This window comes from Terrapene carolina, unplaced genomic scaffold, assembly GCF_002925995.2.
Source record: "Terrapene carolina triunguis isolate 2854851 unplaced genomic scaffold, T_m_triunguis-2.0 Scaffold34029, whole genome shotgun sequence".
Classification (NCBI taxonomy): Eukaryota; Metazoa; Chordata; order Testudines; family Emydidae; genus Terrapene; species Terrapene triunguis.
Window position 1 is genome coordinate 2004813 of NW_020698380.1, and position 27879 is coordinate 2032691.

General features: G+C 43.6%; 1 protein-coding gene across 1 annotated transcript; it reads left to right on the forward strand.

Annotated features, from left to right (window-relative positions):
- LOC113405162 (protein-glutamine gamma-glutamyltransferase 4) lies at positions 1-27879 on the forward strand. The gene is made up of 14 exons (XM_026646084.2): positions 1-71; positions 9661-9843; positions 10200-10306; positions 10869-10998; positions 11550-11668; positions 13361-13468; positions 14100-14274; positions 14407-14545; positions 16575-16678; positions 19239-19490; positions 20640-20942; positions 22971-23140; positions 25841-25977; positions 27485-27879. The coding sequence occupies exons 1-14, from the start codon at positions 56-58 to the stop codon at positions 27624-27626; spliced, it is 2085 nt and encodes a 694-aa protein (XP_026501869.1). The 5' UTR covers positions 1-55; the 3' UTR covers positions 27627-27879.

Here is a 27879-nt window from a genome sequence, read left to right on the forward strand (position 1 = left end):
GCAGAAGTGACGATAGGCTTTGCCAGTACTTCAGGACACAAGATCAGAAAGGATCATGAGTAAGACAGCTGGTGAGTTTTAAAACTTTGTAAGATGTAAGACCAGTGTATGCACAGGAGTTGCTTTTTGGCAAGCTCCTCCACTAAGAACCTGATCTGAAGCCCATTGAAGTAAATAGCACTCTTTCCATTGGCTTCAGCTCCAGAAACTATTGGTAAACTATCTAGTCATTGTGTTTGGCAACACATCTTCATTACAGAGGGAAGGGAGCATAAGCTGATGAAGTGCTGAGAAGAGTCTGAGCTTGCTATATAGAATCATAGATTGGAAGGGACCTCGAGAGGTCATCTAGTCCAGTCCCCTGCGCTCAAGGCAGGACTAAGTATTATCTAGACCATCCCTGACAGGTGTTTGTCCAACCTTAAATATCTCCAGATATGGAGATTCCACAACCTTCCTAGGTAATTTATTCCAGTGCTTAACCACCTGACAGGAAATTTTTCCTAATGTCCAACCTAAGCCGCCCTTGCTGCAATTTAAGCCCATTGCTTCTTGTCCTATCCTCAGGGGTTAAAAACAAAAATGTTTCTCTCTCCTCCTTGTAACAACCTTTTATGTACTTGAAAACTGTTAGCATGTCCCCTCTCAGTCTTCTCTTCTCCAGACTAAACAAACCCAATTTTTTCAATCTTCCCTCATAGGTCATGTTTTCTAGATCTTTAATCATTTTTATTGCTCTTCTCTGGACTTTCTCCAATTTGTCCACATCTTTCCTGAAATGTGGCACCCAGAACTGGACACAATACTCCAGTTGAGGGCTAATCAGCGTGGAGTAGAGCAGAAGAATTATTTCTCGTGTCTTGCTTACAACGTTCCTGCTAATACAGCCCAGAATGATGTGGGGGGGGGGTTTTGTTTGTTTGTTTGTTTTGCAACAGCATTACACTGTTGACTCATATTTAGATTGTGATCCACTATGACCCCCAGATCCCTTTCCACAGTACTCCTTCCTAGGCAGTCATTTCCCATTTTGTATGTGTGCAACTGATTGTTCCTTCCTAAGTGGAGTACTTTGCATTTGTCCTTATTGAATTTCATCCTATTTACTTCAGACCATTTCTCCAGTTTGTCCAGATCATTTTGATGTTTAATCCTATCCTCCAAAGCACTTGCAACCCCTCCCAGCTTGGTATCATCCACAAACTTTGTAAGTGTACTGTACTCTCTATGCCATTATCTAAATCATTGATGAAGATATTGAACAGAACTGATCCCTGTGGGACCCCACTCATTATGCCCTTCTAGCATGACTGTGAACTACTGATAACTACTCTCTGGGAATGATTTTCCAACCAGTTATGCACCCACCTTATAGTAGGTCCATCTAAGTTGTATTTCTCTAGTTTGTTTATGAGAAGGTCATGCGAGACAGTATCAAAAGGCTTACTAAAGTCAAGATATACCACATCTACTTCTTCCCCCCATCTACAAGGCTTGTTACCCTGTCAAAGAAAGCTATCAGGTTGCTTTGACACGATTTGTTTTTGACAAATCCATGCTGACCGTTATTTATCACCTTATTATCTTCTAGGTATTTGCAAATTGATTGCTTAATTATTTGCTCCATTATCTTTCCAGGTACAGAAGTTAAGCTAAAGTTAAATACACTTCTTCTCCACTCCTTTTCCTGTTTACACAGGATCGGAGGGGACCTGGATTCTTTGCCAGTCTTTCTGGTCTGTGGCCCGGGTTCATAGGTCTTGGAATTCCAGCCCTTTTCTCTTCAGGCTTTTCTTGACAGAATCTTTCCATCATATCCCCTCAGTCTTCCATGCCGTTCTTTCTGTCCTCTTCCTCCCGTGCTTTCTGTGCTGGTTGGTCTTCTCCCATTCGTATTATGTGTCCAAACATGTGCTCTGAAGCCTACCAGAGAGAGTCCCAAGTTCATCTTCCCCCTAATTTCTTCCATGCGCACTCTGTCAACCAGCTGCTTGCCTGCCATCCTCAATGTATTATTTTCTATTACTATCTATGTATCTTCTCTTCTTCCATCTCTGTAGGACTGACCATTTCCAAACCATAGAGCAGGCAGGGACAAATACACCCAGCATGCACTTTTCATTTCGGTTTGTTACTGAATTGCTGGTCCCACAGCACTCCTGCCATTTCTTTCACTGCTGCCCATGCCCAGTGGGTTCTTCTTTTCAGTTCTCCAGAACTCCCTCTAATGGCCCTAAGTGTACTTCCCAAGTATACAAATTCTTTCTTCTGCTTCAGCTTCTCTCCTGAAACTTCAACGAACAGATAGAAATGCAGGTGGGTGCATATGTTTTATATCCCCTTTTCCTTGTTGATAAGTCCAGTGCAATGATGAATAGCTTGTCACTGGACTGTTTACAGTACAATGGCCCTTTGTGCCGCTTGTTATGTAAGAAACTGGGCTGCCTTACAAAATACAGATCCTGAGGTAAATCATCACCTAACAGAGTTCAAGTTGTGCTAGAGATCCCCATGCCATGGGCAGGCTTCGGTGGGAAGTTCTTAGGGACTCTTTCATCTCTGCTGCTTTGAGCTTGGCTGCGAGAAGATGTTTGCACACAGGTCCCCGTCCTAGTGGTAAATGATTGCTGTTAAATCAGGGTAGTAAATTCTACAGTCCAAATTGTAATTTGTCACCTGGCCTGACTCTAAACCATCCTACCAAAGCTTAAAGGCTCAATTCCACAACCCAGGAGCTCTCCTGAGTAATCCTTACTACCACTGAAGACAAACACACGCCCTCTACCACCCCCATTTTTAAATTAATTCTGTAATTACTAGATTTAGGAGCTGTAAGCATTAAAATGCTAGGCCTAACAGTGAGCCAGACCATGATCCCAGTCTGTGTATGGAGGGGCCCCTGCACATGAGGCTCTCCTCCCTTGTTCATGGAAGGTGGGTTCAACTGCCTCCATGGAGTCATAGAAATGTAGGACTGGAAGGGACCTCTCGGGGTGACTAGTCCACCCCCCCCCCATGCTGAGGCAGGACTAACTAAACCTAGACCATCCCTGAGACGTGTTTATCCAACCTGTTCTTAAAAACCTCCAAGGATGGAAATTCCACAATCTCCCTTAGTAACCAGTTCTGGTGCGTATAGTTAGAAAGCGTTTCCTAATATCTAGCCTCAATATTCCTTGCTGCAAACTAAGCCGGTTACTTCTTGTCCTGCCCTCAGTGGACATGGAGAACAATTGATCACGGTCCTGTTTATAATAACCGTTTTCATATGTGAAAACTTATCATGTCTCCCCTGCGCCTTCTCTTCTTTAGACCATACCCACCCCACCCCACTCCACCATATATATCTGAGCCTTCTCCTTGCTTATGGTGTTGTACTACCTTACCCAAACAAGGTAGTGCACTGCTAGGCTGAGAGACTAATTTGGGGGAACCTCCACAAGGGAAATCTCATGGAGATTTTCAACCAAAAAACCCTTTCTGTGTCTTTTGTCACATGAAGGGACAATCGCACCCAGTGTTTGGAACTGTTTGCAGCTGCCTTGAACAAAATAATGAAAAGCTAAGAAAAAAATGTATATTTCTATCTATTTAACTAACTAGCAGATGCGCACACACAGGATAGAACCATGTCAAGGCTTTAATATGCAGACAGTATTTCTATATACTCTCTCTCCTTTTTCTCTTTACCGTTTTTCTCCATACATGTTATATTAAAAAACTATCTTACTAGAACGTTGGAAAGTCAAGCACTCAGAAGTTAGCAAATGCCAAAATTAAGGATGCAAAAAAGATTTAAGATTTTCCAAAAGAATTCAGCATAAGGCAGACACTTAGCATGGGAACTTTCAACCTGGATGGTTTAAAGTTGGGAAAATTATAAGCAACCATAAACAAGGTGTCAGAATGGGAAGTGTTGAAAAACCTTAACTGTAAGTTGTGTAACCAGCTCTGCTTATAATTATTATTAATTGTTAGGTAATTATTATGCCTATTATTAAAACATTTACCAGGCAAAAATACACTGAGAGATAAATCTAGCTCTCAGGTATGCTATGTATGCACAAACTGAGTCAATTCAGTTAATCAAAAAATACATAAAGAACATACATAAGGTAGGAAAACACAGACTTAAAAGATTATTATAATGATGAAGTTAAAAAACCTCTGGTAACTGCAAACTAATAATATCCCAATGAACTTCAGGAAATATGATGTAAAACTATCCTATAAATAATTCACTATGTTCTATAAATAATTTTTGATTGTGACTTCTATTTAATCCACCTTTGTGACCAAATTATCAAAATTGGGTATTTTGCTTGAAAAATAAATAAAAAGGTAATTTTGAGAGCAATTTTTCTCTTGTCAGATGTGTAAGTATACATGCACACACAATGACATACAAGTAGCCATTTGCACATGCAATTAATCCTTTTGCACATGCAAATGAGTGTTTGTGCACCTGTTTGTTTGCTTGTCCATTTGAAATCTAGACAACTTAAAAAAAACCAAAATAAAAGTCATTTCAGCCATTAAACTTGCACTTGAGACTCTGCCAGTTTTTCTCATTTTACAGGTATATTTTCCTATATTTAAAAATGTTTTTCTCTCCCTTATTGCTGTTTGAAAGAGACAAACTACAGAGGACTCTGCATAGCTAATTAAGGCTGTATCTTCACTGCCGTTAACTCAAGTTATCTCCACCCAAGTTAACTCCTCTCAAGTTAGCCTAGCTTGAGTGAGAGCAGCCACATTGCGAAATCTCAGTTGCGCTGCACGGAGTGATTGTGTTAGCAGCTGATGAGTTGTACTGACTCAAGCTGCAGCCTCTTCCACCAGACAGGCCAGCCAACTCAAATTGAAAATACCACCACGCTCAAATTAAGGGATATTGTGTATGGACAGTACTGGAGTTAGACACCACATGAGTTATAACTCGATTTAACTTTGCCGTGAAGCTCTTACTTCGCAGGGGAAATAGTGAAACTGATTTTACACAGAGCTGCAAAAACACAAAGTAAACAAAATGGGAAAATAGGCACAAATATTTTTCTCTAACCCTCTGATATAGTCATTGTAGGTCTAACTTGTCACACTAAGGAGCTTGAGAGTGCATGCTGGGGTCCATTTAAGCTGTCAAATAATGTTTGGGAAATTATCAAATGTTTCCTCATGCAGCTGTTGGTCTGATCCAGATGAGTCAAGCCCTAACTGTGTTAGCATCTAATGTAGTACAGCTAATACAATAGGTACTGGCTGGACACTGGGTTTAGTTCTTAGATATTGTGACTGTTTCTTGCTTCCCATGGTGCAGTTAATGTAGCTACATCTGTCCAGCCATCCTACAGGATCTTTTCTCTTTGAAATACCCCCCTGGCCTTTGACTCTGTTCTTTTTCTGCTGTCATGAGACCCTTTTAAATTCCTGGATCTTCTACACACGCATGTCACAGCCACAAGTTATGTCTGCCGTAGTCATAAGCAACCAAGATTTACACAGTACTTATAAATGAGTATTTACTGGAAGCTTAGAGTGTAAATAAAAACAGCATTAGGGGCACTTAAATAGAAAGTTACCTAAGCTTTAGCCTGGCACTCCTTGGCTTGTGCTGTCACACTTTTGCAATCAAACACCAGGAAACCAAGGTAGGAGTGCCCCAAGAATAGTCATTTTAAATATGACTGTGTTAGCTTTGTTCTGCCATTGCCAGACCTCTGCGATTTTTTTTTTTTTTTTTTTGCCTCGGGTAGCATAGTGGATTTGACTTGATACCATAACTTTGAGCCTCCGCTGCAGCTAAGGGGCACTCATGCTGCTGAAAGGGTGGAGTACAAAGGTGCTCCTTTACCCCTACCTGGGCACTGGAATAAATTAAGAGCAGCCTGAAAGCTGCTCTAAGTTACATTGACTGCCAAAGGCCCCAGAAAGCTGTTAGGAAAGCAGGAGACTGCTGTGGTGCAAGGATGGCCTGCCCAAACTCCCTGCACTCACTGCAGAGTAGGAGGTGGTGTAGGGGCCACTATGATGAAAGTGGCTTTCAGGCTGCTTTGCTCTGGGTGAGTGTCACAAAGCTGCCTCAGTGGAGGGAAGAATTGGGGCCCCTGAGTTGTTTCAGTAATAGAGCAATAACCATCAGGAGGAGTTTTTTAGAATGTGGCATCTGTATGGTTGATTGTTTTACTAGACGTAAACCGGAATAATGCTACTAGGGTGAAATCCTGGCCCCATTAAAGTCAAGAGCAAAACTCCCCTTGACTTTAGGGATATCACCCCTAAAGTTTAAACACTGCCCCCACTCTAGTCTGACAATACATTTAGCTGAGTAACGTTTCGTCGCTCTAATGCTCCTTTTGTTTCTTGATCGGTCAGGGTGTTCCTGAGTGAAATGTTTTTCAATTGGTCATGAGCACAGATTCCCAAATGAGATTTACTAGTGGTAATACTGTAGTTTACAAGGGCCCGGTCCTGCATGGTGCTGAGTGCCTTCTGCAGTGTCCTGTGGGATGCTATTTCCCATTGCTCTGAGCTCCCAATGACATCAGCACAGTCTAATTCATTAGGAACTAAGGATACGCTGCACCTGGCAGGACTGGACCCTAAAACTCTAAATCTTAGCGGTCCAAATATGGCTTCAAAGAGACACCTGCTATTCCTATTAATTATTAGTTGGTAAACACAAATGATGTGCTCAGGTCTGTACAACATACAGACCCAGAGACAATCCTTGCTCTAAGGAGAATACCCTTAGAAGTAAAACCCAAAGAGGACGGATCCTTGAAGCTGCGCTGTGCTAGTTAAATGCCAGTGCAGACCTTTTAGGACTTTCTGAACAGGCCTGGACATGAGTACTTTCCTCATATATAAACTGAAGTGATTACAGCATTCGTCACCTGCGATAAAACCATACTGACGGTCCACTGAGGAGATCCCTTCCGAAGAGCTTCAGAAATCTATTTTAAAGGGCTAATAATGAGGCGTCTATGCCTAAAATGTAATCAGTCTTATTTTGTTTGTGATATTTCACTATGGTACTTATTGGAGAGCAACAGGAAGAACAAACTTCCCCAGGAGTCTCAAAGATGAGCTTGATGCTGGTATGATTTATTTTAACACAGACAACGATGATTGGTATTGCTGTAGCACATACAGGTGCTGCTCAAAGAGCAAAACCCCATTGTACTAGGTGCTGTGTAGACATGCAGTGAAAAGATAATCCACACCCCAAAGAATTCATAGTCTAGGTTATGAGCTGGCACAACAGATGAATGAGACAAATTGATGTGGGGTGAGGGAGCGAATGAGGTATCAATGAAGCATTAGGAACACAGGAATTGCCAGACTGGATAAGATTCAAGATCCATCTAGTCCATAGTATCTGAGAGTGTCCAATACCAGCTGGTGCAGAGGAAGGTATAAGAACTCCACAGTAGGCAGGTGTGGAGTAAGCTGCTCCCCCCACAGGTCTCTCACTGCTGTCTAATAGCTAGAGATTGGCTGAAGCCCTGAAGCATGAGGTTTAATATCCAGTCCAAAATTTGTTGTCAGGATGCAGTTGTCATGCAATAAGCAGGAGACGCAGCTCAGCACCTGCCTAGCTCATGTCAGCTGGTAGCACAGAAGACTAAACTCTAGAGCAGTAAAGTTGAGTTTCCAAACCATGGCAACGTCCCCGTAAGTGACAAGGATGTAATCCAAGCTTTTGTTGACCAAGAAAATGGTTACGCAAGGCACATTGTATAGAGCTGACAGTGCTCTCAGCCCCCGAGAAGTAGGGTGTGCATGAGCAGCCGTGGCAAAAGTTGGCAATCCCCTTGCTCTGCTCGGTTCTGTTTTCAGTTATCACAAAAAATCCTGAACAACTAATTTTTTATTGTATTTAGAAGGAGCAGGAGGGAAGCGCATTGCAGAAACCCAGTATCCGAATGTTTTGGAGAGCAATGCAGATAAGCTACTCTCTTCTATATAGGTTCTTATATCATGCTCATCATCACTATATCTGAGCACCCTCTGGTAGCACATTAAACAATGTAGCTAACATCTGTCTCATGTTTGTTTTATCACCCTCACCCCAGGAGGGGAAGTGTGTACCAGGGAGTGTTTTTGTTTATTTGTTTATTAATATCTATACACATGCATGTTGTTCTATGTGTAAATGAAAGAAGGTAAAGTCAAAGAAATGTGTCTTGCACTCGGAGTGCACAGTGGTGAGGTTTGGGATGGTCTTTAGTTCATATAAAAACAACAAGGAGTCCGGTGGCACTTTAAAGACTAACAGATTTATTTGGGCATAAGCTTTCGTGGGTAAAAAACCTCACTTCTTCAGATACTCCATGCATCTGAAGAAGTGGGTTTTTTACCCATGAAAGCTTATGCCCAAATAAATGTTAGACTCCTTGTTGTTTTTGTGGATACAGACTAACACGGCTACCTCCTGATACTTTAGTTCCTATAGGAGTTCATTCCACAGTCCTGGGCCAGCCCTTGAGAAAGTTCTGTCCCCCACAGATGAACTTTACCCTCGTTGTAGAGTTCCATTGTGCCAGAGGAGCAACTGGTACAAACAACACAATTGCCAACTAAACTGAACACATTTGGCATCAGACTAGAATCTAGCTATCTATTGTTCCAACCATCCCGTACCCCTCGCCACAGGGTATGAACGCTTAGCTCCTACAGGTGCAAAAATGAAGACCTCTACAAGCAGAGCTGAAGGAGCAGCACAAGCTTAATTTGTGTGGTAGAGGCCGGTGTTTTTGGAAATGAAGGTTCTGGGTACTACTCCTGATGCTGCATGTTGGCTGTTTAGATGCTGGTTATGTCATCCCTGTGCTGCAGTCCCGTTACACTGGCTGTTCTGAGGAATGCCCTTGAGATAAGGGAAGCGCCCCATGTGGCATAGCATCAGCACAGATTGTTCAATGCCAGCTACGATAGCAGGTCCCCAAACAGGAGACACGTTGGGGGCTATTCCTGAGGGAACGGAGACATGAGTGGAGTGCTTCTGTGCTCTGGCAGTTCCCACCTGCCTCGATGACTCCTTGGGGCCTTTGGCAGCCAGGCCCAAGGGAGAGCAGCCCTACATTGGCACCCAGATTGGGTAAGGAAAAAGTGGCATAAAGTCACCTTTGCCCTCCCGTTTTGGGCCCTGTGCCTAGTGCTGGTTGGGTGTAGAGATGAATGGGGCCCTTTGTGTCTATGGCTTGGTTATACTTTGCTGCCAGTGACATCTGAACTTAAGAAAACTGAAGGAATTTTAAGAATCTAATTTATTTGTATTTCGTACATTTCGTTCAGTTTGGGCACTGGGTAATCAGAGCCTGTTCTGTTTCACTGTTATTTCTAGTCACTTTCACCCTCCCTTGCACGATGTTATTGACTAGTTAACACTGAGGTGGGGGGAGTTTGGAGGCAGGATGATTGTTTGGGGTCCTAACGTGAGTCGGTCCTAAATCTCTTTAAAGGCTGTTTGCACTTAGTCATCAAACACACGTAGATGGGCTTGGGAGTTGGGTCCCACCCCACTAAGAATAGAAACTGCACTCAGTTGTTTTCGTTATTTAACAAAATAAACAGTAAAAGCAACTGGAATTCCCCCCCCACTGGAGTGTTTTAACATCAAACCGTTTCTCTTTCTCCCTCCTTGCTCACTGTTTCCAGCCAGCAGCCTGAAGACCCTTGCAGTTGATTTGCTCCAAAAGCAAAATGCCTGTCTTCATCACACTGAGGAATATCATGAGAACACCAGTCTGATTGTGAGACGAGGGCAGGTGTTTCAGTTAAAGCTGACCTTTGACCGGGAGCTGAAAGACAATGACAAAGTGGTGGTGCAGCTCAGTGTCGGTAAGAACACAACCCTTTAGCTCTCAGAGGTATGTCTAGCAATGCAGGAGTTGCCATACTGGGGTACACTAGCCCGACCAGACGTGTATGGTATCCAGTCTCAACACTAGCCAATGCTGCTACAGAAAAGGGTGAAGGTTTGGATGCACCAGGCCAATTTTATACTACACCATCATGGTGGAGACTTAATTTCTTCCAGACCTTGGCTGGTAGCTAGATTATAGATCAAAGCATGAGAATAGGAAATAGAACTTTGTAGTCCTGACTACCATACACCTGGTCTAACCATTAGACCTTGTCATCTTATCACATGCTGATTCACACCTCCTCTGTATTTTGTATTGATCTATTTCTAGGTGAGAATCCAATGGAATCCAACGAGACCCTGTTGTCGATGAACCTGAGGTCTGGGCAGGACTCCCGGCGCTGGTGTGCCAACATCTCTAACACCAGTGGGAAGGAGGTAGACCTATCACTTGTACACATAATTCATTCAAGTGGCAAATGAAAGGACCATTCAGTGCTGCATTGGCAGAGTGGGTGCTCTGGGTATGCCAGGGCCTGAGGGCGCTGTGGAAGCAGGGACTACACTCAGCTTTGGGGAGAGCGAGAACACCTGTGTCACTCCCTAAGGCCCCCTTTGAGGCAGATGGATGCAAGGTGGAACGGAGTCAGCAGGCTTCAAGGGAAGCTGTGCCCTTTTCTGTGCCAGGGAAAGAGTCACTGCAATATGGGAAGGGGAGTTAATTGGGAGACATGGGAGAGTACTCAGAGCTCTGAGATTGGCTTCTGCTGCCTGCTCACTAGCTTTATAGGAGAAACACCGTCCCGTTTAATTCATCGCTCTATCACTATATTTCTGACAGCTGCCTCGTCCTCATCCCCTCCATTTCTCCCTTCAGCACGCGCCACAGGCTTGACTAGATTCGTTGCTGTAAGATCGGAGAGTGTTACTTGTACCACACTTGTTCACATTGAAGAGGGGGCAATGTGGTGGATAATCACCTGCCTTGTGCTTTGCTTAGTGCCTGGTAGCTGTGACCAGTCCGGCAGATGCAGCTGTTGGAAAATACTTTCTGAGTGTGAAAACTGGGCCTCACATTTATAACCCTGGAAACAAAGTTGTCTACGTGTTGTTCAACCCTTGGTGTGAAGGTAATAGAAATGGCCTCGTGACATGGTTACAATGACTGCTATAGGAGATGATGAGACTTTCCCTCTTTATTCTCAGTTTCTTGCTCCTCTTCTCTTTAAAACACTGACGCCTAATTCTGCAAGCCATGGAATGTCAGCCAATAATATTTAGCACCGATACTGGGCCTGACTGTGACTGTGAATCCCTTACTCCCATTGGTGCTTCATTATTCACACTAATGGTCTCATTTAAGCCAATGGCACCGTTTCTCTGAGTAGTGGCTCATCAATGGGAAAAAGGGGTTCACCCTCCAGTTCATTGCGAACGAGTAGGTGTTAAAAATAAATACGTTTTCTACCGTTTCATAGAGAACATGGTTATTTTTCCAGGGACGGAAGAAAGTTCAGGACTTAAATCTGAACGCTGTTTAATCATTCTTCTGGAACCAGTGCTACTAACTCTAAGCTTCACTAGCTTTATGTTTCAAGAACAGAAAAGACTTGTTCAGCCTTTGAAAAGTTTTCTACAAAGTGCATGAAAATCAAGTAACATGTTCATGTGTTTTCTTCAGCTGACACAGTTTTCATGCCTAATGATACTGAAAGATTGGAGTACGTTCTCAGTGACACAGGCTACATCTATGTTGGATCAATACAAAATATAGTTGGAAGACCCTGGAATTTTGGACAGGTAAAAGACAGTAATAATATGGGCATGATCACATGTACTCGCTCTCTCTCTCTCAACATAAGCAGGTGCTATTCCAACAAATGTGACCTTTCATTGAGACCCCAGTTCAAGGAGCTACGTAAGCACATATCTCAGAGGTCATGAGTACTCTTATTCATTTCAATGCGAATACTCACATGCTTAAAGTAACACACATGATTAAAGCATTCTTGGTAGAGGGGAGGTGGCTATGGAGCCAACTTCCAGAGGATCTCAGGCAAATCCAGAGTCTAACCATCTTTAGGAAACTTTGTGAAACCTTATTCTTCAAAAAGGCCTCCCCACCGTATGCATGACACGGCACGGACACCCCTTCTACTCAACCCCCCCAATACCAAGCCACAGTCCCCCAAGACATGGTTTTAAAAGGTAAATTAATGAAATCTAAAAGATAGAAAGCAAAAACCCTAGTCCAAGCAGAGGTTTTTACCTCGAAAAGGGAGACATGCCAGAGACTCCATGAAGTCCACTAGGGACTTTGCTATTGCTGTTGATTTAACATGGTAGGCACTCAGATATTACCGTGATTGGAGACAGTATAAAACCCTAAACGATAGATTTGATTTAAAAAGTGGTTGTTATTAGTGTGATAATGATATTCAGAAAGTGTTAAGAAATAAAAGACCTGATTCTCCACTCTGTTACATCAGTGTAAGAAAGGGGAGAACTGGGCCCAAATGGTCTAAAGACCTCATCATGTAATTTACACACTATACTGGTTGACCAGTGACTGAATGAGCACGGTGGGTGAACTACCCTGTAACTCATAAAGGTCACTCGCCAAGGCAGCTGTGAGATACCATTAGCAGAGAAGTGGAGGAAATCTGTATGTGTGCTATAGATAGAGAGCTTTAGCCTCTAGTGCTCTCTGGCATATTTCTTGAATTCTCTGTTCACACAAGTAATAAATAAATAAACAAAACAAAGTAAGAGGTATGTCTGCACTGCAATAAAAGATGGACTGCATGGCTGTGGCTGGCTCAGATCAGCTGACTCAGGCTTGTGGGGCTTTGGCTGCAGCAGCTATAAAATTGTAGTGTAAACGTTTACGTTCAGGTTGGAGCCTGGGTTCTGAGACCCCGCGAGGGAGAAAGGTCTCAGAGGACTGAAGAAGAGCTCTGTGTATGCATGTCTCTCTCATTTACAGAAGTTGGTCCAATAAAAGATATTGCCTCCCCCACCTTGTCTCTCTACGGTTAGGTGGCAATATATAGATTTATTCATTCTACCTTTTACTCTCACAAGCTTTTGTTACTCACATGAGTAGTTCCACTGACTTCGGTGAGACTATTAATGTAACTAAAGACTACTCACATGAGTAAGGATTGCTGGATAAGGTCCTATATATTAATGCATGGAGACTGGTCTATGCTTGCCCCCCCACCCAGAGGAGGTCCTTCCATTTCAGCCTAAGACAGAGGTATGACAGTTCTGGGGCCCTGTTCTGTAGATAACTGGTGAACTTCAGTCTCCATGGAAGTCAATCCAGTACCTTTCATGAACACTAAATTCATTTGACATAATAAGGTTTGGAGGTTAATCTGAGTCATATCGATTAGTTGCTGTAAGAAAACTCAAATAGACTTGTCAGAATCAGGCAGTTTGCATTTGGAGCAGCAAGTAAATGGGCCTTTTTTTTTCTCTCCAAAACAGTTTGAGGAAGACGTCTTGGACTCCTGTATGTATCTCCTGGACAAAAGTAAACTCAAGCAAAAAGTTAGAAAAGATCCTGTGATTGTGTCGAGAGCCATGTCTGCCTTGGTGAGTCTCTCTGAGAAGTGACTTGCCATTGACTCATTTCTTTTTGTTTTGCTGCTACAAATCAGTTTGTCCCAACCCCTCTTCCTCCTGTTTGTCTGTCTCAATCTCTTCTGCGCCCCTGGCATTTAGAAAACCATTACAGGCCTAATTTGAAATGGATTTTGCTTATAACTCACATGGAGGAGGGTCTGAAGAAACTGGCAGAGGGAAAAGGTAGCTGCAATGTAGCATCCACACATTATCTAGCCAGTCCTTTCTGATGCTTGGCTGCTATGCTGAAGTTGTACTCTCTGCAGGGCAAGAATCAGGAGAACAGCTGTTGTACATGGTATGTTCCCCATTCAGTGCACTAGAAGAACTTATGATGCAAAATGCATGCTGAGTTACAGCTCCTCTGAGCAGCAGTTACACCTCCCCTCTGGATGTCTGAGCCTTACAGGAAGAACATGGGCAGCTGGCTGAGGGAAGCCAGCTAATGATAGCAAGACAGCCTTGCTAACTGTCATAGTTACAGTGGCAGTGGGTGCCCTGTGCCCAGAGGAAGTGCAGGCACAGAAGAGATCTCCGTGACAAGTCTGAGTTCCACTGAGTCTCTTGCCTGACTTTGTTTTCTCTGTTCTCTGTGTCTGAGGTTAATTCCAATGATGACTCAGGAGTCCTTTTTGGGAACTGGTCAGGAACCTATACTGGCGGAACCTCCCCCGTGGCCTGGACAGGAAGTGCTCCAATTTTGCAGAAATACTACAAAACAAAAAAACCCATCTGCTTTGGTCAGTGCTGGGTTTTCTCTGGACTTCTTACTACAGGTAAAATACGGTACCATCCATCTTTCCTGATACACCAAACACTGGGGAGAGATTCCTCCACACAGTGCAGCTGGTGGTGGGGAACTTTCCAAACAGCTTTTCCCAGTGAGGTTTCGTTCATCTATATTTCAGCCATGCGCTGCCTGGGGATTCCAGCCAGAAGTGTGACTAACTTCGCCTCGGCTCATGATACTGAGGAAAATCTGAAAGTTGACATCTACCTGAATGAAAAAGGCGAAAAACTGAATGACATGACATCAGACTCTGTCTGGTAACTCTAAAGAATGCTAGATAATTCCTGTACTCCTGAAGCTTTCCTGTAGAACTTTCATTGGTATTTCTAAGCACCAGGAGGTTTTTCTTTTAGGACTTCTCTATTATTTTGAGTTTGCAGCTGAACAATAAGAGGTAGCTTGAATATTTTCTATAGGCATTTCCCTGTTAGACCTGCATCTGAGAGGAATAGACAGTTTGGGCTCGAGCAGGGTTTGTGTTATAGCTTTAGCTGCAGCTGTAGTTAAGGATTCCCAAACTGTTCCATTCTAAGCTCTTGTTTTGACCTGCTCATATCTTTCTGTCCTATCCGGCTGAAATTTTGCATGCTTGGTCTCTTTCTGAAGGTGAATTTTCCTGCAAACCACATGGAAAAGTGTTTCAGCCATCTTTGTGGGTGAAGAAAATGAAAAAAAAACTTACGTATTACTTAGTTCTAGTGTCTCATAGACTTTAAGGTCAGAAGGGACCATTATGATCATCTAGTCTGACCTCCTGCACAACGCAGGCCACAGAATCTCACCCACGCACTCCTGTAACAAACCCCTAACCTATATCTGAGTTATTGAAGTCCTCAGATCGTGGTTTAAAGACCTCAAGGTGCAGATACTCCTCCAGCAAGTGACCCATGCCCCACGCTGCAGAGGAAGGCGAAACCCCCCCAGGGCTTCTGCCAATCTGCCCTGGAGGAAAATTCCTTCCTGACCCCAAATATGGCGATCAGCTAAACCCTGAGCATGTGGGCAAGACTCACCAGCCAGCACCCAGGAAAGAATTCTCTGTAGTAACTCAGATCCCACCTCATCTAACATCCCATCCCAGACCATTGGGCATATTTACCTGCTAATAATCAAAGATCAATTAATTGCCAAAATTAGGCTATCCCATCATACCATCCCCTCCATAAACTTATCAAGCTTAGTCTTGAAGCCAGATATGTCTTTTGCCCCCACTACATGGTTGGTGCTTGACATGTGTCATGGAAACAACCCTTGGACCAGAGAAGTGTTTCCAAGTGACCTGATGCAATTTGGGGTTGACTTGGCCACATGAGCCTTTGAAAATCATACTTTGCCCATGAGCAGTAAGGGCCTAATCCAGTGCTCTTTTAACTCAATGGAAGACTTTTATGGCCTACAGTGGACATTGGATCAGGTCGTACATTTTTAAAAATAACATTAAGGGTCTTTTTAGCAACGATCACATAATGGTCTGAGCAAAGGTGGATGGTGCTGTGTGTGCATCAAAAGCCTAGCTGATTTATAGTGAGTGAGGCAGGTCATGTTTAGGAGCCCAGCTTCATTCTGGGCCCGATCCAAAGCCTATTGACGTCAATAGTAAGATTCCCATTAACCAAAGCCAGCAGGCTTTGGACGAGGGTCTCACTCTGCACAGGTGCATGTCCCTGTTCCCTCTCTCCAAATAAAGGGCCAGACTGTGGCCCCCTTGTTCAGGCTGAGTAGCACGTGGCTCCCCAACTAGTCTCATTGCCACCCAGGAGCGCCGCCAGCTTTTCTGCCGCCCTAGGCGGAAGGTCCCACCCCGAAATGCCGCCCCCCACAGAGGCGGCGGAAGGTCCCGCCGCTGAAATACCGCCGCAGTCGCCGCCCCCCAAATTGTAGCGCCCTAGGCGACCGCCTACGTCGCCTAATGGGTTGCGCCGGCCCTGTTGCCCCCAGTGGTAAAGCTGCAGTGTAAACTACCAGTCAGTGTGAGTAAGGAGATCACAATCTGACCCAATCAGACAATTAAAGACAGAAAGAGGTAAGACTGCTGCAGTGGTTTACAGCTCTCTTCTCACAACGTGCAAAGGACGTGATGCATGGAAAATACAGATTTCCTCCCCCCATTCTTTAAAAAAGTATATCTGCTGTAAAAATGAGTCAGTGTACAAAACTGAGCCCACTTCTTCCTCTGGGGGATCAATATGATCACTCAGCTCTTTGGGTCCATGAGGCTGAACATGCATGTTAAATTGCAGGGTGCAAATAATTTTGTTTTTAACTTTGCAACCTAATTGCATGTAGGAATTTTCACGTGTGGAATGATGTGTGGATGAAAAGGCCAGACTTGCCCCAGGGTTTTGATGGTTGGCAGGCAGTTGATGCCACCCCACAGGAGATAAGTCAAGGTAAGATTTACAAACAAAGAGACTCTATTGTGATTTGGGAGGCAGGAGGGGATATTCTACAAGGAAAATTTTTCAGCAAAGCACTTAAACACTTTAAGCACTTGACTAATCCAATTCATGTCAAACCTGAGTGAAGTGAGTTGCCCAGGTTCACACAGGGGTAGAGCTGAGAATAGAAGTTAGATCTCCTGGTTCCCAGCCCTATGCTCTGACCTCTTAAATGAAAATCCTTTGGCCTCACTGCTGGTGCCGTGGATATAAATGTTATGGCATTTTTGCAAGCAGAAAATCAAACCTTTGATGGCACTAGGAAATGAAAATGGTTTAAGGGGTTGGAGCATGGGCTCCTGATCTGGGTTCTGTTCTCATCTCTGCCCTGATTTACTGGGTGACCTTGGGCAAGTCATTTTGCCTCTCTGGGCCTCAGTTTACCCATTATTGAACAGGAGATGATAGTTACCTGCCTAAAAGAGTGTTGTGAAGACTAATTGATTAATGTTAGCAAAGCATTTTGATGTCCTCAGATTACAAGCACTATAGAAAGGCAAAGCACTCTTTTTATTTTACAGTAAATTCTGTTGACACACTTTTTTCAACCTGTACCTTTTTGGGTCAGTTTCCAACATCCATCAGTATGCATCTCTAGATCCTACCGATAAAGCAGGTTTCAAAGGGTTGGCCTGTAATTAGCCCCTGTTACCGATGCTATTTAATATGCTGTCCCTTGCCATTTCGGGTTTGGGAACAGAGTAGTCAGCAACTGTATAATTGTAGCAGGAGTCAGAAGAGCTGAAATAAAGAAGGCCTAGAAATATCATTGCAAACTGAAATATGCTGAACTCCAGCACATGCAGCTAGATACAAAGGGCCTGATCCTGCAGTGCTGCGTGGTGCTAAGCCCTGTCAACTCTCGTTATAGTCAATGGGAATTGGAGGTGCTCAGGAAGCGCCGTGATATTGGGCTTCGGAAATCTTTTGCTGCTTTGTAAAACCTGCTTAGAAATTGCATGTCTGCAGCTGGTTTCATAGGGGAGAATGTGGTAGGATTCCTAGCAGCATCAGCTGGGCTGGGGATGGCAACCAGGGCTACCAACAGTGAACAGACAAAGAGTGGGATTATTTATCAGATCTCTCCTACTCCAGAGTAAGGAGGAGGCTGGAGGGAGATGGCATCTAACGAAGCACTAGGGGACTGCAAAGTGAGGGAAGGGGACAGAGTGTAATGAATAATAGGAAGTTTAAACTGGGACAAGGCCCTTAGTGCACTGAACCTGAATGGTTCTTATGGGGAATTGTTCCCAGTGTCTTGAGAAAAAATAAGTTCCTTAAAAAATCAACAATCAGATTTCAAATAACAATAAAACACTTATATCGTGCTTTTCATCAGTAGATTTCAACTGATTTACAAAGGAAGTCAGTATCATTATCCCTGTTTTACATATAGGGAAACTGAGGCACAGAGCTGTGCTTTGTCCAAGGTCACCCAGCAGGTCAGTGGCAAAGCTGGGAATAGAATTCAGGACTCCTGAGTCTCAGTCCAGTAGCCCATACTTCAGGGGCCTTATCTGACCCACAATCCCTTTTCCATCCCCACTCTGCATTGCGAATGGGCTGAAAGGAAGAGAAATCCCACTCCTTTAATCCTAAAACAGCTGAGGGAAGGGTGTCACTCCTTTGAACCTATGGAGGGAAACCCCATGTGGTTAGGGCTTCATAGGCTTCAGGAAGGTGGACAGAGATTGCATCGTCATGGAACAGTTTCTCTACCTGGTGTTCTTGCAAACTCCATGGCAGTTAATCATAACATTCTCACACTGCTTTCTTTTGGGGAACGGTTTATAGTAGAGGAGGAGGCAGGTGCTGTGCTGCTAGCCAGGAGGCCCAGGGAGTAGCATCAAGGTCCCAATACCTTCTGAGCCATGGGATTTCTGCAAAGGCTTCACAACAGGAGGACCATGATTTCCTCTCCCCAACCGGACAGTGAGTCAGAAACCACAAATTGCAGCTTCTCAGGTTTCCCATGTAATGTTGCCCTTTCTGTAGGGTTTCCCTGGGAAGGTATTACTGGCCCTCGTTCTATACATCTGTCAATGACAGGAAGTATTGTCAAATAGGGTAGTAGTATCCTATATTACAGATGGGGAACTGGGGTACAGAGGGTTAAAGGGCCTTACCCAAGATCACACAGCAGATCAATGGCACGACGGGGAGTTGAACCCAGGGTTCCAGAGACCAATTCCCTGAATCACAAGACTGTCTCTTTCTCATTCTGTGTTTCTTCAAGAGAGTAAAATATATAGAAGTTCTTACAGGCCACTCTGAGCTTTGCACCTTTGATACAAGTCACATTTCATCATGTAAAAAATCTGCTACTTAAAGGAGCGAAAAAGTTTTGGGCTCGGAACTAGTGTGGAGGAGTATTTATTGCCAGGTTCCGTTACCATGGGGGGTGGGCCACTGCTGTGGGAGGTCAGGGATATTATGTGTATGTGGTGATTGAGGAAAATGGAGCCTCACTTAATACATGTGAAAAGCAAGTAACATTCAACATACTCTTTAGGTGTTTACCAGTGCGGCCCTTGTCCACTAAAAGCCATCAGAAGTGGAGAAGTCTATTTGCTGTACGACTCCAAGTTTGTGTTTGCTGAAGTGAATGCCGACAGGGTCTTCTGGCAAGTGAAGAACGTGAATGGCAAACAGAAACTTGTCAAACTGCGTGAGGAGACCAAGGCCATTGGGAAGAGCATCAGCACCAAAGCTGTTGGGAAGAACAGAAGGGAAGACATTACGACACAGTACAAATTCCCAGAAGGTGACCAGCTGAGATCTTTCCAGCATCCTGTAGAAGATAAGATGAGACTGCTGGTCATATGGTTTTCTGCAGACACCAGAGTAGTCACATGCTTTATCAGTGTGGAAATCCGATCGGCTGCTTTAGTAATGCACATTTAAAGTGTACTACTCAGCAAAATACATTCAGAAACAGCGAGGGACTCAGGAAAATTCGCGTATGAGTATCTTTGTGTCCGCAGTGACACCTGCTGGCTGTTTTCTAGTAAGAGGTTGTAGCAAGCATGCTATTAACAAGAGAAGTAGGCCCAATAGATTCAGCAGTTCTGCTTGATCCAAAACTGCTCCATTTCTTATCTTCTTCTATCAACAAATTATATCATATTTCAAGAAACAGCTCCTTCCCCCGCCCCCCTTACCACATACCCAAAACTTGCTATGTTAAGCAATGTGACTATTAAAACATCTCATTTGAGGAACAGCCAAATTGGGAAATCAGAGGAACATTGCAGAAAGGCATTTAAGTTAGACTCTGCATTTGATCCTTCTTCTCACCAGTCTTCCAATATAGATATTTTAGATAAGATTACTTCTCCTCAGCTCTTGCAGTCTTAGGTCTTTGTGCTAGCCCATTCTTGTGAACAGAAGCCTGGGATCTCTGAACCTGCTTCACGCTCCATTCTGTATGTACAAAGTTCTATGGAACACTTTTAGTGTAGTTTTTGGCCACCACATATATTGATATTGACTCCCAGTCATCCTCCTTCACCCTTGAGTTGTGTATACCTGGTGGCCTAAGTTTTCAAAAAAGAGTAGTGTGGTTTGGGTGCCCAACTTGAGAGACTGATTTTCAGGAAGTGCTGAGCACCTGCCTTCTAAAGATCAGGGTCCTCTGAAGTGTCTCAAATTGACAACCCACAAAATTACTGGTCACTTCTGAAAATCTGGCCTGGTGTGTTCACCTACTGTTTAGATCCTATGGTAGAGTAAAATCCGGAGAGATATGTAGACTAGTTTAAACATGCAGTGCTCAGTGCTGGGAAGCATGTCTTGCTATGCTGTCTATATTTTAGCAGAAGGATAAACAGAAAAATTGGACCAGATTGAGGAAACTACAGTTCACATTATTTATTATGACTTCAGCTTTGCTTTTCCTTTTCCTGGTATTCAGGCTCTCCAGAGGAAAGGAAAGCTGTGGAAAAGGCTTGCTCCTATCTGAACTCTTCAAATTTGGCAGTTTGTGAGAGCACAACTCCTCTTCCACCCCTCCAGGCTGGGATCCAACTGGACGTAGAGGGCGAAAAAGTTTTATGGCTGGGCAATCCCATTAATCTGAACATCATGGTACAAAACAGTTCTGCTGGTGCATGCACGATCAATCTCGTTGCCTCTTGCCAACTGCAGTCCTACACCGGGAAAGTAGAGGCCAATCTTGGATCCATCAAACAGACTGTCCAGACCAAAGGCAAACCTGGTGGGTCCATGAATCTGTCCTATCCCATGTGCCTTCTCTTATGATACTGCAATGTGTCTTCAAGAGAGCTAGTGTGGAATGACTGTGAATCAACACAGGTGTATGACCTGTGGTCTGACGATGCTTATGGCATAGCAAAGAGGGATTTGTGCAGGGGAGTCTATATAATGATCATTATCATTATTTATTTCTTCTGTGGTAGTGCGTAGGAGCCCCAGTCAAGGATCAGAACCCCATTATGCTAGGTTCTGTACAAACACAGAACAAAGAGAGACATTCCCAAAGAGTTTATAATCTGAAACATTTGCATTTAATTTGATGGCCTTTTGGTTGCCTGAGTGAAATAAGTTTGCTAACTTCAGTCCAGTTTCCAGTGGATGAGTGTCAACAGCACTAAAACCAACACACCAATTTGCAGATTTTGGCAGCTAAAATTGGTTGGATTATTGGTGGTGAGATAGTTGGGGATTGTGAATTTAAACCCATTTGTGTTGTTTCTGTTTCTAAATTGTTGATGAACTGATTCAGGGCTTCTGCAAATGTATTCATTCTTGGCTGTTATTTGCAGAATAGTTTACACAAACTAATTTCAGACGATGGGCTGCCCCATAACTGTTATTCATTGTGTGTCACTGGGGGTCACGTGAGAGTATTTCCAATCCCTGACTAGATGACTGAAATTTTTTAAAACAGGAGACTAATGAATGACAAATAATTAACAGCAAATAATGCACTTGTAGTAAGAGTCTTCAGAGGAATAGTCATTCAGGCTAAAATACATTAAATTCTGGGGATTCATGAGTGTTATTACATATATCAAATGGCCATCTGAATACACAGAATGTATGTGATAGGACACTAGCTCTACCATTTGGGGGGGTGGAGGTCTGCTACATAGGTTGGCACTTTAAAGGCGAGGACAGGAAATATAAAGAAGATTAGTTGGATGGAGATTTTGTGGCTAGATAGAATTCAGTCTCCTGCAAGTCAAGTCTGGGTGCTTTTCACAAGCACTAAGGAAGTTTTCCAGAAAATTAGGAATAAAATGCGAAGTTAAGAAGAGGAGAGAATTTACATAATCACAATCAATACCTTATGTCCTGTGCCTCTGGCAAAGAAGTGGAAGTATCCCAAATGCATCTATGCATTTCATACGTCCAAATGCACGTAGGCACTTTACAATCCATCCTATCAAACTACTTCTGAATCAAGGAAACACACTATAACTAATAAGTGCTGAGCGCTGCTGCCAAGAGAGTTACATATGGGACAGAATCTTCCCTTGTCAATCAGATATTGTTCACTTGAACTTTTCTCCCAGAGGGTCTTCATGTCCCTGGTTCTTACACATATAGGCCCCATCATTACTGTGCGGAGGCCTGGGTGGGACTTTCTTTGGAGTTCCATTCCTCAGTCCTAACCATGGCTTGCTTAGTAACAGCAGCCCCACCCTTTTCTGTGAGTTTCAGCCCACAGCCTCTGCAGATAATTCACCTTCTGCCCATATTGGAACTAGGGATGTAAAAGTTTAACCAGTTAATGGATAAGCATCAGTCTTATCTGTTTCGGTTAATGATTAAACTCCTCTGCTGCCTGAGCCCAGGACTCCGTTGCTGCCCCGGGGGCGGCAGCCAGGAGAAACCCTGGGCGCGGGGGTGGGCAGCGGAGTCCCCGGGCACTGGGGCCAGCGGTGAGGGCCGGCAGCCGGGATCCCCCGCAGCAGGGGCTGGCAGTGGAGCCCCATGTAAAACGTGGGGATTCTGCAGCACCCCCCACACCCATAGTTCCCCAGTTACACGGTTACTTTTGTTAACCATTATTTACATCCCCAGTTGGAACCACGTTAAACGAGAAGCAAAACAGTCACCATTTATTGGTCCATAATTAAAGCTGTGCAGCACATCCAGTCTATGTAGAATAGATATCACCAAACATTTTCATGAAGATCAACTGACTTTCTGCTTCAGCCTTCTGTTGTGTACAGAATATGCTGCATTAACATCTTTTTTTCCCCTGTTGTTTGTCCAGTTATTCAGCTCCCTCTGAATATAGCAGCTGATGCTTATATGAAGACTATAACATCTGTGGAGGATGAACTTCTCATCAAAGTCAATATTATTGCTGAGATTCAGGAAACTAATGAAAAGCTCACTGATGAGCTAACACTAACATTCCAATATCCCCCTCTCAAGATGGAGGTAAGAATTTAAATGACGGATGAAGCTGTGCATAGATACCCTGGTGATGGGTGTTATACAAATGCCTATGGATGGATGGCTAGGTAAAGAAGTGAGCTAGAATTGTGACTAGAAAGGCTAGTGAGAACTGAGCATCTGGATATTTTCCAAAATAAGGACATGGAGCCCTGCTTCCAGATAAAAGTAGGTGCCCCGAACTACCTCAACCTAACATCGCAGCCAAGATTTTCAAAAATTGGAACCTGAAACTGTGCTCCTCCATCTATATTTAGATACCCAAATAAGTGGCTTGATTTTCAAATGTGCTGAGCACTCAACGCTCCTATGATGGGAGAGCTGCTGGGAGCTCAGCTGTTTTGAAAACCAGGCCTCTTGTTATAGGGCTAAATACCAGAGTGAGGAGCCTGACTTTCAGCTCCTCTTGTTACAAAGGTGGCTGCAGTGTTTGACTGGGCACTGCTGTGGCATTTTAAAGATGTCATAAAGATGGACTTTAAATCCCTTGGCACAGTCCCTCACAAAATCCTGGCTGAAAGATGAGTTCCAGTTGGTATAACTCTGTGTACATTCATGTCCATTGAAAACTGCCTCAGAGGCTACTGACAAACAGATATGTACCAAGGTAGGCCAGTGGGTGCCGTAGGGATCAGGGCTAGGCAAGATTTCATTCAGCATTCCTATTAATGATCCAAATAACATATTCACTCAATGTTATTGTAGACTAAAGGCCAAATCCTTCTCTGGCTTGTGCTACAAAGGCGAGCCAGGATTCTGGGAGACACATCTCTCTCTGTAGTTAATGCTGCTGGCCAGGGTGGTATTACACTGGTGGGCCTGAGGATTGTGAGGGAAGAGAATGTTTTAATGCACCTGTGAAAAGGAACAGCTACGTGTGCTGACTGCAGCTTACATCCTCACTGGCCTGTGGACTCCTAAAATACACAAGTCAGCACTGTAGATGGACATCCTCCTCCCTTAGCAATCTCACGTCTTAGGGAGAGATCCTAGATCCTACCCTGTGCTTGCATGAAAGTAAGGGGCTATATCAGCCCTCTTTCTCCCCTAGTCCATCAGTGCAGCACAAGACAAGTACAGCAAAAAAAAAAAAAAAAAAAAAAAGAGAAGATGATGATGTTAGAAATAATACACCTTGATAGAGAGATGTTTGAAGTAGGGACAGGAAATACAATAGGTATTTACATCCTGATAAAATGCAAACTGATAGAACCAGGGAATAGTTATCCAAAATATAGCTATCTGATAAAGGGTAAATAGTCCCAGAGCCCTAATATTTCACCTGATCTACATGAAGGAAGGGATTTTTTTAAACAGGATTTTGATGCTATTCAAGGGAATTAACCCTGCAGGGCAGAAAATGCAATCCAGGATAGACTGAATTTCAAGGCCCCAGAACTTAATTGGAAAGCAGTAATGGGGGGAAAAAAACTATTTTAGGATTATATAGGACCACAAATTAGATGGAAGTTTGAAATGCAAAAAAAAAAAAAAAAGGGCAGCCAGTGCTTTGGTTCTCTAGGGCATATAAAGTAACACCAAATATAGGCTAGAATCACAGAGGCTTCACCTCAGACAAAAGGGAGGTGATAGTCTCACTCTGCCCAGGACTGGTGAGACCACACCAAGAATGCTATGATTATTTCTAGGTAGAGATGAGCCAAGAGTCCACAGGCCTTCAAAATCTGGACCTGGGACTGCAGCCTAGACAAACCCTCCAGCCCAGGGCTGTTTAGACTCTGAGTTCTGGTTTGGCCATTATCAAGATGGAGGGTAATCATAAAATGAAAATCTAGCTTCAGGGTATGTCTATACTTGAAACACTACAGTGGCGCAGCTGTGCCACGCTAAGTCTTCGGCGTAGACACGACCTATAGATAATCCCCTTTCCTGAGAGGCAATAGCCTCTTCCATCAACCTAGCACTGTCTACACTAGGGGTTAGGGCAGTATAGCTATGTCTCATAGGGATATGGATTTTTCACAGCCCTGAGAGAGGTAGCTATACCAATGTAAGTCCCTAGGGTAAACCAGGCCTGAGATTCCAAAGTCTGGGGGTGTTCAAACTGGGAGGTTTGGTTTGGGCCCATTTCTATCTCTGAGCTCCATATTCCCAAAAAAGATGTTAACAAATTGGAAAGAATTCAGAGGCCAAATAAATAGAATAACCGGAGAGAATGACCTCAGAGGAAAAATTAAAAGAGCAGACTATTTTGTCTGAATGACAGGTAGGATGGTCATGAGAATCAGCTACATGTATATAAACACTGAGGAGTGGGAGAAGCACATGCAGCAATAATGAAGGGGCATGGAATGAAACTGAGCAAATTAAATGTTGGGTTGAATATTAAAGTCTATTTCCTGTCAATGAAATCTATTAGATGGTAGACTCCCAAGGAAAGTGGTGAAAACTACATTATTTGAGTCATTTAAAATTGGAGCGTACAAAGCCCTGGAGAATCTATGTGGAAAACAACTCTGTCTTGGCAGGGAAATGGACCAGATGACTAACATCTCTGGTTTCGGTTAACTCTCTGACCTCAGCTGATTGTCTTTTTGACTAAGGCATGACTTTCTCATGGTCAGTCTCTCTTTTAATGCAATCTGCCATAAACACCTTCTATTCTGCTTTTTAATAAGAGGATGCACCTAATCTGTGCCTCTGTAATCCTTCTTTATTTTGCAGATGCCAGAAACTGCAAAGATTAATGAAGATTTTACCTGCTCCTTTATCTTCAAAAATACCTTGTCTATTCCCTTGGAAAAATGCAAATTGCATGTAGAAGGACTGGGCATTTTTAAAATGGAAACGATTGATCAAGGGTGAGATTACACTTAAGATAATTGTGGTACTTTGCATTAGATTAATGTACAACTTCTGCTGTCTGTAGAAATTTGTACACTTTTTAAAAGCAATTAGGTACATCCAATAATATGTCCCATTGCCTTTATAAAGTCTATTGTCCCTAGTCAGACCTGATGCAAGCAGGTGCAATGCCACACAGTATATGTCTCTGTGTAGCAGCCCATCTAACCTTGGTTTATTCAACATATACAGCTAAAGAATTGACTTTCTTTGCCTTTTCCTTTCAATGACTTTAGCCTTATAAGAGGGTGGGATGGTCTACCAAGGAAAGTGGAGGAAGCCCCATCCCTGGAGACAGTGAAAAGAAACCTAGGGCTAAATACACAGGACACTTAGGTGTTGGCGTGCCGGACTTCAAGGCAGCCTGTTGCCTGATGGAGTCCACAGCCCCGAGTTAGGCACCCAGGCTCCCAGCATACAATGCATGAGGAGGGTTAGGTGCCTAAGAAGGGGATTCACAGAAGCCAGCACACTGAGTGGAGAGCTATCTAAGTGAGCAAGTAGGAAACGCTGAGGCTAAGTCCCACCCCTCTCAGGGTGCTCAGCGCTTAAGTCCAGGCCGGAGGGCGCATCTTCTCCTGGAGTTAGGTGCCTACGCCAGGTCAGCTGCTTAGGTAGCCTGTGGCCTTGCAGCCAAAACCCAGAAAGAGAGAGACCCATAGCCCATTATAGCTGATAGGTGAGTACCCTGACCACTAGGCTAAGACATGGGAAACCTAAGTTCAAGTCCCTGCTCCAAATCAGGCAGAGTGGGAATTTGAAAACAGGCCTCCCACATCCCAGGTAAGTGCTCTAGTCACAGGGAAAGTGATATGCCCCAGTCTGCAAAATTCCCCATCTGTTCGCCCCAGCAGTCCATTGTAAGGATTTAGACATACTCTAGGAACACCTAATGGATCAGTCACTGAAGGCAAGATAGGTGGGGAAATGCCTATTCTGAGAATCCTGCTGGGACCTAGGTGTGAAGGAGGGTGCTGAGCAGGTTGGGGCACCAGGAGTTAGGCAGTTTTGTGCATGCGTACCTGCAGAAATTTAGGCTCTAGTGTTAGGTAGAGCTCAGCGGTGCCTAGGGTGACCAGACAGCAAGTGTGAAAAATCGGGACGGGGTGGGGGGTAATAGGAGCCTATATAAGAAAAAGACCCAAAAATCGGGACTGTCCCTATAAAATCAGGGCATCTGGTCACCCTAGCGGTCCCTGAATGTTGTCCTTTAGTGCCTAACAGCCACTTTAGGTGCCTAAGTCCCTTTGTGGATCTAGTCCCTAACCACCAATTGGCTCATTAATTCATTCCCCACCCACCACCCCCATTAGAATTTTTGTTTTACTTTACATTCAGGCTGCGGGAAATATCAGCTCTATGTTGACTACGAAAGCTATATTTCATTCGCAAAGAAACCGTTAGAAAGGAATGAATACATATAGCATTGTGTTAGTAACTGTCTTTTTTCCCTCTTCTTCTTAGGGACATAATGCCTGGTAGGATCATTAAATCCCAAATAATATGTGCTCCAAATAAAACAGGAGAGAAAAAAATTGTAGCCAAACTGACCTCTAACCAAGTCAAAGGAATATCTGGGGAAAAGACGATTACCATCACCGCCTAGGGGAATTACTGAATATCTTAACAGGGTGTCAGTCTTGGTCTTGCTGAATATGTACTAGAGATGGATGTCACTGGCACTTCCTGCCTCCTTGATTAGTGGATTATAGGCTATAATAGGAGATAAGGTAATGTAAGTGGCTTAAGGGCACAGTTGCTTTGATTCTAGTTAATGGGGATTTAATAAAGATTGTTAAAATCTACTCTCACATGTATTAATTTGTCAGTTTATGATGATTAAGGACTTGTTTTGAGAA

Excerpts from the sequence above, each read along its gene's own strand:
- LOC113405162 (XM_026646084.2), top strand. Across the intron at positions 10,307-10,868 it reads CTAACACCAGTGGGAAGGAG|TGCCTGGTAGCTGTGACCAG; the intron begins GTAGACCTATCA and ends TGCTTTGCTTAG. Across the intron at positions 25,978-27,484 it reads ATGGAAACGATTGATCAAGG|GGACATAATGCCTGGTAGGA; the intron begins GTGAGATTACAC and ends TCTTCTTCTTAG.